The following is a 12,550-nucleotide window of genomic DNA, read 5'->3' on the forward strand; positions in this document are numbered from 1 at the left end:
AAACGAAGCCAAGCACCCGCAGCTTTGCGCTATCACAGCCTCCGCGCCCTTGAACGTCGCCCTGCTGGAGCTAGAACACACAGCGTGCGCTCCCTGTGCCTTGCGCAGTTGCGCTCCGCCGCGCTGTCACGGCTTGATGCGGTACTGCATGACCCCGCCCGCCGCGGCCGCCACCTCGCAGCGGCCCAGCTTGACGAGCGTGTTGATGAGCAGTTTGGCGCCGGTGGTGGTCATGTCGGCTGACAGCGCCTCCACGTCGCACACATTGAAGTAGCCTCCGCCGCTGCCACCAGCAGAGGCGGGCCTGGGCGCACACATGCGACAGAGCACACGGGGCAAGAGGACAAAACCTGGTTCACAGGACGAACAGTGGTCTGCATCAGCTTCCCCAGGCTTCCCTTGCTGTCCAACCCTCCGCGGTGGCGTCGCCTCAGAAAAGCACAACCAAGCCAGCCACGCTGCAACCCAGGTTTTCGACACGCTGCATTGCCCGCCGCTGCCCACTGCCGACCCACCTGCCGGTCGACAGGCTCCGCAGGTAATGGTTGATGATGTCCAGCGGGAACGCCGCCTGCGTGCGTGTGGGCAGCAGCCGCCACTCCTCCTCACTGCACAGCGTCACGCTGCTGCAGCCGGCGCCGGCTCCAGCGCTGCCGCCGCCAGGCAGCGGCAGCGCGGCCGCGGCAGCCACCGCGGCCGCGGCTGTGCCAGTCGCGCGCCTGGACTCCATCGCTGCCTGGGCGGAGGTGCTGGTGGTGCTGGTGGTGAAGGCGGTGGCGGGGCGCTGTGTGGCGGCAGGGGCGGGGATGCGCGAGCCCAAGCCAGCTGCCGCCGTCTGGGGCCTGCAGGCATGCATGAGAGTGCAGAGGGGAGGCGCAAAACACAGATCTTGCCAAACACTTGACCACAACGAGCACATCGACATGTACCCCTCGACTTGACGACGTACATGTTAACACCGGCCACAAGTACCCTGTGCGCCCGCTCCTCTGAACCACACGGCTCCCCGCGCAACTGACCTGAAGCCCTCACCCAGTGCCCGGGACACCAGCTGTGACGTCCCGGGCGATAGGCCCGCCAGCACCGCCGCCGGCAGCCCGCCGCCGCCCCCAATGCCCGACATGCTCCTTGCTGCCGCCTGCGCCGGTGCCGCGCCCCCGCTCCCATCCTCGCGACCCGGCGTCCGTGCCGTGGGCGTTCCCACCGGAGGCATGGACAGCATCACCTCAAACTCCGAGGCGCCGCCGCCAGAGGGCACGGCGGCCGCCGCCGGCGGCGGCGGTGCCGCAAAGCCGCGCCACTCATGCGGGTTGGCGCCGCCGGCGCTGGTGGTGCGGCTGTCGCCCGCGTCCTCCGCGCTGCCCCAGGTGTCCTCACGCGCCAGTGCTGGGATCTTCAGCGGCGGCACCGCCACCGGTGCTGGCGCGGTGGTGGCAGGGGCTGCAACAGAAGCGGGTGCCGGCTGCGCACGCACCTCGCCCGGGCGGCCGCGGCCCGGCGTCCGGTTGGCGCCCGTGCCGCTGCTGGCAGCAGCAGCAGCAGTGCTTGCGGCAACGCTTGCGGCAACGCTGGCAGCAGCGCTGGCGCCGCGTCCGATGCGGCTGGGGGTGGTGTTGGAGGCCGCGCGCTCCTGCTCGGCCTCAGCCAGGCCCGACAGGGGCGAGTTCCAGGACTTGCGCAGGCCCGTGGGTGTGCCACGTGACCCCGCCCCCGTCCCCGCCGCCGTCGCGGGCCTTTGCCCCGCCGTTGGCGCAGCAGTGCTGGTTGTGGCTGTGGTGGCGGTGCCTGTGCGGGTGCTGGTGGCAGTGGCAGTGCGGGTGACCCGCTCCGGCGTCAAGCCCCGGCCGGAGGGTGTGGTGGGCCGTGCGCCGGCCATGGAAGGACTGCTGGCGGGCTGCGCCCCGCGGACCGGGGTGCTGGGACCGCCGCCGCCGAAGCCGGAGCCCGGCCGCTTGCTGGGCGTGCCGCGCGGCTGGGCGCCGTGTCCGTGTCCGTGCCCGTGGCTGGCCTGCTTTGCGCCGCCCTTGGGCGTCAGTCCGGAGCTGGCGCTGGCGGCAGCGTCGCGTCGTGGCGTTACGGTGGCGCCGACCACAGTGGTGGACATGGGTGGGGCGGCACCGCCGCCGCCAGGTGTGGGCAGGCGGCTGCCGGCGCGGCCCGGCGGCGTGGCGGCGGCCGGCTGGCGCCGCGGCGACGGCGCCTCCGGCTTCTGCACCGGCGACAGCACGCGCACCATGTCACCGTCATCCAGCGACGCCACATTGAGGGGCACTGCAGGCCGGCGCTGGGACAGCAGCGCATGCTGCTGGTGTTGCTGCTGGTGGTGGTGCTGAGCAGGAGCGGCCGGCTGGGACAGCTGCGCGGGCGCGGGCTGTGCGGCCCGTGCGGCGCCTACCGCTGCCGCACCGCGCTCGCCCGCCATCAGCGCCGCCGCCGCAAACGCCTCCGTTGCCGCGCGTGACGGCGCAGGCGACTGCGGCCGCGCCGCCGCCATCGCCGCGGCAATGCCCGCCATGCCGCCAGCCGCACCCCCAGCAGCGCCGTCTGCGACGGCGGTGAAGCTCTTGCGCAGGTCGGAGCGCAGCGGCGTGTTGGCGCGGCCCGCCTGGCCCGACGTCACCCACGCCATCTCCAGCCCCGCCATCTTCTCCGCGAGCACCTTGTCGTGCTCCTGCCAGTCAGCCCGCGGCACCGAGCGCAGCGGCGTCACGGAGCGCGGCGGCACAAAAACCGCGGCCCCGGTGGGCGGCGGCGTGGTGTTGTAGCTGCTGCTGCTGGCGTCCTGGCTCAGGGCGCCGTCGAGGCCAAAGGCGCCGAAGGCGGCGGCGCCGGGGCTGCGCGCCGTGGGGAAGCGGCTGTGCTGCGGGATCGCAGCAACTGCCGGCGCCGGGGCGGCGACGGCGGCGACCACCAGTGGTTGCTGCTGCTGCGGCGGCGGCGGCTGAGGCGGTGGCTGCGGCTGCGCGGGCTTGACAGCCTGCGACTGCTGTGCAGTGGCGGGGCGCGGGCGCTGCGGCTGCGCCAGGCTGGCGACGGCGACGTCGCGGGAGCGAATGAGCTGATGATACAGCACACACGTGTCGTCCTCACTCCCCATCCCAACCATCGCCACAGAACCACCGCCGCCAGCCTGCGCCGCCGGAGCCCCCATGCGGTCCTGCTGCGACGGAGCCGCCTGCGCGCCGCCCGCCGCCGGCACCTGCTTAGGCACCGCGCCAGCCGCCGGCCCCGCACCGCGCGCCCTCCCGAAGGGGGACAGCCCCCGCATTGCCGCCGCCAGCTCCTCTGTGCCCGCGCCGCTGCTGCCTCCGTCCCAGCCCCGTGCCCCAGTCGCCTGCTCGCGCGCGCCCCTGCCGGCCGCGGGCGCATCGCCGGTCGAGGGCATCATGGTCAGGCCGGGGTCGGCGTCGCTGGGCGGGTTGTACTTGGCCAGCAGCTGCAGCGAGGCAAGGGGAAACAGCACACAAGGTAGAACGATTTAACCTCCGCGTGGTCAGGTATGCGGATGTCAGAGTATGGCACATGCGGTGCAGCTGCTCCAATCCCACTCATGGCCACTGCCCTGAGGCTCGTCGCATCGCCCCACGGTAAAATATCATGTAGCTCGTCACCAACTTTACGAAACCTGGATCCTGGATTGCCCCGCACCAGGCCCGAGCCAGCTGACCTGCGCCATGGAGGGCGACATGAGCTCGGCCTCGGGCGTGGCGGAGCCGCGGCTGTCCACACTGGGCCGCGGCGCCTTGCGCGCGGAGGCGCGCACCGAGGCCGCGGCGGTGAGCGCTGCGGCGGCGAGCACACACGCCGTCACATGCACACCACATAGGTTACCGGTTTTGGTGCTTGTTGCCGTTCCTTGCGCCCCCTCTAACACTCGGATTACACAAGTACGCCAGTTTACAAAGAGCAGCAGTGTCAACCCAATCCATCTTCGCTACAGCAGCAGTTTCATAGCACAGCGCGCGTCCCCGTGTTGGTGCCCGGCTCTGGCCCCGAGTAGTCAACTCAGCACAGCACACTTACCGGTGGCCCAGCTGGCCGCCTGCGCCCCCACCAGCAGCTGACCCTTGCCCGCCATGGAGCCAGTCGGCCTCGCGCCCATACCCATGCCCGTGCCCAAGCCGCCCGCTGCTGCGCCCTGTCCGTTCTGCCGGCCCCCGCCGCGGCCGCCGCCGCCGATGCCCCTGCCGTAGTAACTGTCGTCGTCATCATCATCGGAGGCGCCCCGGTTGCCAACATCCATGTCCATGTCGTCGTCCTCATCCTCATCGCTGTCCGGGAGCGCCTGCGCCGCAAGAGGGTGAAGGGGGTGGGTGATCCACACCAAACCCAAAAAACCAAGACCGCAGGGGTGCTCATGACCTCGGTAATGTATTACGTGGCAGCAATCATCACCGCCGCAAAATGCGCTACTTCAACCAAGGACAGGCAAACAGGCTGGATGACCCGGATCCGTGGCCTCTTGACACTGCTCCCGCAGACTTTCACGGGTAGTACTCTCTGGCGGCGCACTCACTTTGCCCAGCCTGCCGGCGGGCGTGGCACTGCGCCGTGAGCTGGCAGTGCCGCCGCCGCTCTTGGACTTGGCGACTCCCGGCGTCACCATCACCACCTGCCGGCCGCTCTTGCCGCTGGCGGCCGTGGCCGACTTGCTGGCGGTGGGCCGGCTGGCCGTGGTGGTGACGGCCCCACGGGTGCTGGCGGCCACATACACGTCCTCACCGGCCTCCTCGTCCTCGTACGCGCCGTCGCTGCCTGCATTCCAGCACCCAGGCCATCACAGCTCGCAGCCTTCAGTACTCCGTACCATAACCCTAAACTCATACAGCCATGCAACAATGCGCGCCTCAGGATGCGGTGGCCTACCCGCTCGCCGCCTGGCAGCCGCTGCTGCCGCCGCCGCCGCGACGGGGTTCTCCGGCTCGACTTGCAGCCCGGGCGGCGCCGTGTAGCCGTACTGGCCCAGGTGCGCCTCCAGCCTCTGGATGGAGGAGCGATTGTCCTGGTACAGGGCCAGGCAGTGGCCAAGCAGCTCCTGGCAAGGCGGGGGATGGTCATGAGGCGGGGGGGGGGGGATAGCCGTTCATGCCAGGGCTGAGTGATTTAAGCCACAAGTATGAAGTGCCGACGTCCACGGGATGGGCGGGATGAAAGTGATGGGCGTGATAGGGGTTCCAGGCATGGTTAGGCTGAGGAGGAGTGAGTGACACGGAAGGCTTCTGGCGGGTTGCTGCAGGCTCGAGTTGGAAGAAGGAGTTTGGTGACGGGAAGCTTGCAACGGGATTGTGGGGCTTGGGGGGGGACCAACCGCACCTCGAAGGAAATGGCGTCCACCGTGAATCGCTCCAGGTGCTCCGCCTCCGTGGTGAGCTCCGTCACCTCATCTTGGAGGTCTGAGACTGCCTCGCGAAAATCCCGTGCTGCGTACCGGTGTGGGGCAGGCAAGGGTTGTATGATGACGACGCCCTCCGGCTTGCCGTGACAGGCGCTAATCGGGGCGAACCCCACCTCCCCGACCCTGGGCTCTGTTGACCACCTATCGTCGCAATTACTCACCCCCCGCGCAGGGCTTCAGCTGTGTTGCTCGATTCAAGAAGCTCACGCCCTCGTTGAGTTGCGTGGTCACGCCGCGCAAGTCATCGGCAAACTTCTTCACTGCTGAATGTAAAGGCTTGCGCTTGCTGGTCCCCATCATCGGCTAGGGGGTGGCTACTGTTATCCGAAATTGTCTGGTACAGTCGCAGAGCTTCTTGCCAAGTGGACAAGCGCAGGGTGGTAGCAGGGCTTGCACAGCTGTCGTAAGGCTTCGCGCGGAGCAAGAGCACTATCAGCCGCGAGGTTTATTCCTATCGATACAGTCAAGCCGCGCGTCGATAAAACAGTAATCAGCTGCGCAGGAGGCACGAAATGGAACCGGAATTGCGGACTTGGACACTGGGATTGGGCGCTGACCAACAACAAGCAAAACAGCCCTTCACATTTAGATTGAGAGGCAGGTATACCGCATCAATTACGTATAGTGTATTCATACCGTGCTATCAACCTAGAACGCAGTGCAGAGAAGTTGACTCGATGCGCCGAGCGTGTTTATGTGATCGTTGAATACAACACGCGTTTGCTAACTTTTGCAAGTCCCACGGACATACACTGAGATACTATTGAAGCCTGCTTGTGGCTGCGGTCACCAATTTGCAGCGTTTCGTTGCCGCATAAAGCTCGCGGGTACCTGCGTGCTGAGTGTCAGCTAGTTACTGCGACCGTTAAAAGGACAAGCAGTCGAGTCAGGCCCTTCCACCGCCGACCAGCCCGCGGCCCGGCACAGTACCGGCCCAGCCACCAGCAGGAACGCGTGTTGACAGCGTGCCAGTTCATGGCCGCTAGACCTCCTGCGCGGGCGGTGGCACGCTCACGCAGCGCAAATGATCGTGGGGGCGGTGATGGTGAGAGCGTGTACGCTCTAGGGCAGCGCCTGGGAGCAGGCATGCCCAGCGCAACACCCAAAACGATTGTATACAACATCGCGCCTGACCTGCCGTCTACCCCCGGCGGTGGCGGACTTCCACCCACACCCGGAGGCGGCGCAAAGCCGCCACGGCCACATGCATCGGCAGCTGACAGCTCGCAGGTGAAAGTTTACAAGAGTACCTGCGCAGTTGAAACACGCGCAGCTTCCCGGGTCTTGGACTGCTGCTGCACTTCATTGCCTGCGGTCACACGCTCTGGCCATTTATACGCACGTGTTTTGCGTCACATGCAGATCGAGAACATTATGAATCCGGTCAGGGGGCCTCGTGACGCGCAAATCCGTGCCGGTATCACGCCAACCAACCACGCGAGGCAGAACGCTCAGGCCGTGCGGGAGCAGAGCAACATGAACGCCATGCGCAAAGCAGCAGAGGCGCACCAGGACACCAAGGGGCTTAAGCTTCCGCCGGGTGAGCAGCGCAAGGTGGAGGTTTATTGATGCCTGGGGATGTTCGTGTCCTGGTGAAGGGCCCCCTTGTGGGTAGCGCCCTGCTCTGTGACGACGTGTCTTTGAACCACACCGCCTGATGCCCTCTGCGCCTCGCAGTCCGCAGCACGTCCGCGCCCTCTCAACGGGGGCTGCAACGGCGGCCCAGCAGCAGCAGCGGGCGGGATTTCGTGGCTGAGAACCGGGTGGGCGCTGCCGCGCCGATGCGGCCGCCGCGCCTGGAGAAGAGGGACAGCGCGGACAAGTACATTAACAAGAAGGACTATGGCCAGGTGCGCTCGCATTTATGATGGCTAGGTTTCACTGGGCGAAACCAGGCGGCGGCGTAGGTTGTAAGCACATTCGCAAGCTCATGCGCGTAGCGGCTAGAAGGCCCTCTCAAGCATGCACCGCGGGGCTTGACTGTTGCCTGCAAACGGGTGCACCCTAAACGGAGAAGTCGTGCCGCTGGCCATGTATTCCCGGATCCCGTTTTCACGGCTGCAGGTGCCGCAGTACCTCTTGGAGCGCAAGATGCAGATGGCTGCGGAGGTGGAGGCGCAGGCGCGGGCCAAGGAGGCTGCGCTCATACCGCCAGGTGCGTTCTGCTGAGGGCTGAGGCCGCTTGCACCTGGCTTTGTCGCCCTTGCGTCGCATCATAGTGCCCATTTATGGGCTTGTCCAGCAGACTTGAATATGGGCGCTTCACCTGGCCAACAACCTGATCCGCCAGCCGCCAGCTGCCCGTACCCTGCTCACCTCTGACGCGCGAGGCCTTCATGCTGGGCTGAGCGTGCTTGCACGGAGTTCCCACGTGCTTGCACAGAGTTCCCAGCTATCCGCCATCCAACCTCACTCCCGTCAGTCGCGTGCGTTCCTCACCCCGTCATCCGCCTACTGCACCGCTGCAGGCATGCGGCTGATGCCGGAGGACGAGCGGCTGGAGACGCTGGAGGTGCTGAAGAAGAACCGCGAGGAGGTGGACCGCGCCATCCAGCAGCTGCCGCTGCGCATCGAGACGCCGTCCGCCATCCGGCGCAAAGAGGACCTGGAGCGGCGCCTGCGCGAGATTGAGGACGCCATCAAGATTTTCAGCCGGCCAAAGGTTCTGGTGCACTTGTAAGGGCTGCTCGGCACGTAGGAGGTGGTGTGGGATGCGATGCTTGTGGGGTGCGGCGGGCAGCAGGTGCAGGGCTACGTAGAAGCGCTTTCAGGGGGCATGCCGTTGTCGCTGGTGCTGCCCGCCCTTCTCAGTCGGGGTTGTGTAGGCAGTGTCAGGTCATGGCGGGGCTGGTGAATGGGACATCTTAGGACGAAGCAAGGCAGGCGCTTGCCGGCAGGCGCTGCAAGGGTCCGGAAGCAGCTTGGTGGGAGGCTCGGCGCGAAGCAGAAGGAGCGGTTGGTGGTGATGGGGGAAGACGGGGCACACGTGCGGTACAGAGCTGACCCACGGTGTAAAGGCGGCAAAGATTCGCCGGCAGGAGTACCACTGTATGGCCCAAGCGGTGGAGCTATTGTGTTGCTGCAGTACAAGTGTCGGGGGGCCGTGGGAATGCGGGTCAAAATGTGGATGCCTGGATGGCAACTATGAAGTGTGAACGCGGCAACAAGTGATGCCAAATACTTGTCTCGCATCAACAGGGGGCAGGAGGAGAGGGCTTTGAAAGCCTACGATGTTTTAACGAATGCTGACTGTGTCAGCCGCCTGCGAGGCAGTCGGTGAGAGCCTGTGAGGGCAGAGCACTGCATCCGCTGGCACCCGGAGTGCTGTTGTGCCAGAACACGGCGGGACGGCCAGGTGTCAGAAAGCTGCAGACTACGCTTTAAGCAGTGCAGCGAAACTTGCCGTGGTGGCGTGCGGGATTTGCCGAGGGGGCCGGTAAGTTGCCAGTCCGCACACCATAAGGCACCACTACGCACCCCGCTTCACCTCGGGTTCTGGGCACGCTGGCCTTGGCTTCCAAGGGTTGTCCACTCAGTGTAGCACGCAACCCGGACACACGCGCGAATTATAAGCACGACTACTTTTGCTCAAACCTGGCATTATGGGCTTGCGATACGACGGCGCGCTGGCGATGAGAACCTTCCCCATCCGAAGGTAACTGCATCACACCTAAATGCGCTCTTTGTGCTTGTGCTGGACAGGCTATCAGTCGTACATACCAGCACACGCAAGTCAGCTCAGATGTTGGTGCCGTGGGGGAGCATCAATTCACGGTTTCGCCAAACTATAGCTTTTCAGCTCCCTGTAGGTAGGACTCATGTGTTTAGACTGCTCGTCACTAATTGAGGCAGCGGAAGCTGCCTGGGTGTCTTCGCGCAGACTACGACGGTTAGTGCACTCGTCTGCGCGCGCCCGTTCATCGGAGCTTCTTGTGCAAGCTATCCAAAGATTGTATAAGAAGCACTACGAGACATTCTGGAGCGTGGAAGGTCGGGTTAACGGCACACCTGTCGCGCATCGGCCCTAACCCGGCGGTTCTGCCCTGGTTCACGCTTCAGCAGCATTTCCTCATGATATCCATACTACACAGTTAGCGATAAAGAACTTCTTGTAGTATCCCTGTAATCGCTTGCCCGCTCACGCACCTCGCCTTGCAGCAAGCTTGAGATTTTCCCGCTGGGAGAGCTCTAGGATTGGCAAAACAAACATATGCATTGATAAAATGTTGATTGATTAATGCCATAAGACTACGCGCGCGCGTAGCAAGCTGGTCAGCACTGAAGGAAGGCGAGGCCCTGGCGCTGGACTTTGAGCCCCGGATGCTGTGAGGACAGCAAGCACATATTGTTGAGACAGGAGGACAATGGGGCTGCAAGGGTGAGTATGCGACTGCAGGCGAAGCGCTGCGCACGGCCCAGCTGCAACCTGGGCCCGTTGCCAGCAGCAGGCATGCTTCCAGAGACGGCTGCTGAACAAGTAGCTCTATTTACAGGTATCCGCCCCGGCTGCTGTCCTTGTCGGAAAGATGCCCACCCGCGATGCTCAGTCGCGAGTACTGGTGAGCGCTTGCCTACATCAGCGAGTATCCCTGAATATTTCACCTCAGTTGATAGCGTTTGTTGTTTTCAACGTATGCCGGTGGTCGCGCGCGCGGGGTCAGCTGCCCGCGACTGGCCACAGCAAATAATCAACCGGACATAATCGTGAATGTATGTTGTAATGATGTAGGTCCATAAAGGACTTTGTGCTGGTCAAGGAAGTGGGCAGCGGGGCTGCGTCGACAGTTTACTATGCGCTGTGTCGCAAGAGCACGCAGCCCGTGGCGATAAAGATGTACCTGAAGTCCAAGCTGAGCAAGCTTAACAGGCGGCAGGTGGGTTGGGCGTTGCACGCGGGCGTGAGGGTTGAGTGACAGGCGTGCTGGCGAGTTTTGGGGGCCCCAGTCCCAGCCCCTGGCCGCGGAAAACGCCGGTCAGCGACAGGAGCGGAGCCGGCAGAAGATGGGATAGCAACCAGGCCGGCCACATGCAGGGTCCTGGCGGCCCGGGGTGCGGGATGGCGGGCTTTGAGGGCGTGTGACTAATAACAGGGGCTGCACCGTGCCGGGTTGGCGGCCCCCCGCCAATAGGCGCTGCCAGTTACAGCCCGATGCGCGAGCAACCGCCGAAGGCGACAGCACTCACACCAGACTGATGCCATGGCCAAATGCTGCTCTGAGGAGCACCCGCACTCTCTATGCCTGTGAACCAACGCACACCCGCCATCCCACGCCGCTCCCCGGCCCTCCTCCCGGACCCACCCGCAGGTGGAGCGGGAAATCAACATCCACTCCTCCCTCAACCACCCGCACATCATCGACTTTGTGAGTACCGGTGCTAGCTAGTGGCGCAGGGGCCGGCGTGGCAGGCGGGCGCGGGGAACAGGTTCAGGGTCAGGGCTGCTGGCGGCGAGGGTTGTCAGCTTTGTACAGCTGGAGCACAGGCAGGCGATTGCGGGTGTTGCAGCTGGCCGGCGACGGGTGGTCGACCAAGGCCTGACGCCAGCTGCCTCCGTGCCTGGTGTGCGTGCCGCAAGCGCGCACTCGTCCTGACGAAGAACTCCCGCGCCATTGCGTAACTGCATGACTAAGTGCTCTTACCAGGCTGACTATCTCGCGCCCTGCTGCCCGTTGCTTGCGTCCTCGCTTGCTCGCTATACCGCTTGCAGTACGCGGCGTTTGAGGATGACGAGCGGATATACCTCGTTCAGGAGTTCGCACAAGGGGTAGGTGTTGGCTGGGGGTGGGGCTGGGCAGTGGGGCTTGGCTGACTCGAGACCAACACGCGCGCACCATCCCCTCCCTACATATACAACCCCTCACACTCACATGCATTCTCATCGCTCAGGGCGACCTGTTCGACGACGTGAAGCGGCGCGGCGGGCGGCTGCCTGAGCGGGAGGTGGTGACGCACGTGCTGCACCCCTACCTCACGGCTCTGGCCTACCTGCACGCACGGGGCATCATCCACCGGTGAGAGGGGGGAGGTGGTCATGGGCCGACGAAGTCGCGAGAGAAAGGGGAAGTGGGGAGAGCTGACACCTCAGCCCTCAGCACTACCCACCACCATCCGTCCTCACCATCCGCTCCTGCCCGCCCTCACTCCGTCTTGCCTGGGCCCGTCCGCTCTGCCCCCGCCCTGCCCTTCCACACGTCCCTCAGCGACATCAAGCCCGAGAACACGGTGTTCACTCGCGAGCGGGTGATGAAGGTGACGGACTTTGGGCTGGCCATCAACGCCGCCAGCGAGCGGCCCGTCACTCGGCTGGGCACACTGGACTACATGTGAGGATGGGGGCGTTGGGAGATGCGGAGAGGGGAGGGGGAGAGGGGGGGTAGGTGGAGGAGAGGGAGGGGGCGAGGGGAAGGGGGAGGGGGAGAGTATAAGGGGGGGAGGGAGGGGACAGTAGGAGGGGGAGGGGAGAGGGAGAGGAGGGGCCGAGTAGGATGGGAGAGGGGAGGGGAGGGGGAGAGTAGAAGAGGGGGGGAGACAGGGGAGGGACATGGAAGGTTGTGTAGTCAAGCGTGAGCAGTAGCAGAGGGAAGGGGGAGGAAGGGAGAGGAGCCACAGGGGGGCAGGGATACGGAGGAGGCGACGGCTCGGGCGGAGGGATCGATACACGCACGGTGCGGGCCCAACCGAACCACACCCACGCACCCATGCCGCCGCAACACCCCGACCACGGGTCCTCCTGCACCGCCGCCTCGACCTCGGCCTCACCGCGCCCTGCCCTGCCCCCGCCCTGGTGCCCCTCCCCTCAGGGCTCCCGAGGTCCTCCGCTGCCCCGACAAGCACAGCCCGGAGGACAACAAGGACCGCGTGGACCTGGAGTACGACGCCTCCGTGGACGCCTGGGCCATGGGCGTGCTGGCCTACGAGCTCATCGTGGGCAGGCCGCCCTTTGGCATGGTGAGGGGGAGGGGAGGAGGGGAGGGGAGGGGAGGGGAGGGTGGAGGGGAAGGGGGGAGGGTGGAGGGGAGGGTGGAGGGGAGGGTGGAGGGGAGGGTGGAGGGGAGGGTGGAGGGGAGGGTGGAGGGGAGGGGGGATTGTAGATACCAGCCCAAACTAAACCAAACCCAATGCAATAGAGCGAGGAGGAGGGGAGGCTGGAGGGGA

The 12,550-nt window shown here is 65.3% G+C and overlaps 3 protein-coding genes across 3 annotated transcripts in view; 2 read left to right on the plus strand and 1 right to left on the minus strand.

Moving 5' to 3' along the window:
* Window positions 1-5,886, minus strand: CHLRE_08g359800v5 (uncharacterized protein). Its single transcript, XM_043064792.1, has 9 exons — window positions 5,557-5,886; window positions 5,314-5,420; window positions 4,867-5,035; window positions 4,517-4,755; window positions 4,024-4,285; window positions 3,668-3,783; window positions 1,020-3,436; window positions 516-842; window positions 1-304 (listed from the first exon to the last, which is right to left on the minus strand). Exons 1-9 carry the CDS (start codon window positions 5,693-5,695, stop codon window positions 127-129), a joined length of 3,954 nt encoding a protein of 1,317 aa, XP_042921793.1. The 5' UTR covers window positions 5,696-5,886; the 3' UTR covers window positions 1-126.
* Window positions 5,887-5,996: 110 nt separating this feature from the next.
* On the plus strand, window positions 5,997-8,778 carry CHLRE_08g359850v5 (uncharacterized protein). Its single transcript, XM_043064793.1, has 5 exons — window positions 5,997-6,625; window positions 6,758-6,935; window positions 7,073-7,245; window positions 7,460-7,550; window positions 7,864-8,778. The coding sequence occupies exons 1-5, from the start codon at window positions 6,371-6,373 to the stop codon at window positions 8,073-8,075; spliced, it is 909 nt and encodes a 302-aa protein (XP_042921794.1). The 5' UTR covers window positions 5,997-6,370; the 3' UTR covers window positions 8,076-8,778.
* Window positions 8,779-8,976: 198 nt separating this feature from the next.
* The window catches only part of CHLRE_08g359900v5 (uncharacterized protein), an 11,281-nt gene continuing 7,707 nt past the window's right edge, over window positions 8,977-12,550 (plus strand). The window contains exons 1-8 of the mRNA XM_043064794.1: window positions 8,977-9,773; window positions 9,889-9,954; window positions 10,125-10,269; window positions 10,702-10,758; window positions 11,103-11,159; window positions 11,282-11,406; window positions 11,596-11,718; window positions 12,196-12,343. Coding sequence (XP_042921795.1) covers window positions 9,935-9,954; window positions 10,125-10,269; window positions 10,702-10,758; window positions 11,103-11,159; window positions 11,282-11,406; window positions 11,596-11,718; window positions 12,196-12,343 — 675 coding nt within the window. The 5' untranslated portion in view covers window positions 8,977-9,773; window positions 9,889-9,934. The remainder of the gene's footprint in view (window positions 9,774-9,888; window positions 9,955-10,124; window positions 10,270-10,701; window positions 10,759-11,102; window positions 11,160-11,281; window positions 11,407-11,595; window positions 11,719-12,195; window positions 12,344-12,550) is intronic.

This window comes from Chlamydomonas reinhardtii, chromosome 8 (genome assembly GCF_000002595.2).
Source record: "Chlamydomonas reinhardtii strain CC-503 cw92 mt+ chromosome 8, whole genome shotgun sequence".
Lineage (NCBI taxonomy): Eukaryota > Viridiplantae > Chlorophyta > Chlorophyceae > Chlamydomonadales > Chlamydomonadaceae > Chlamydomonas > Chlamydomonas reinhardtii.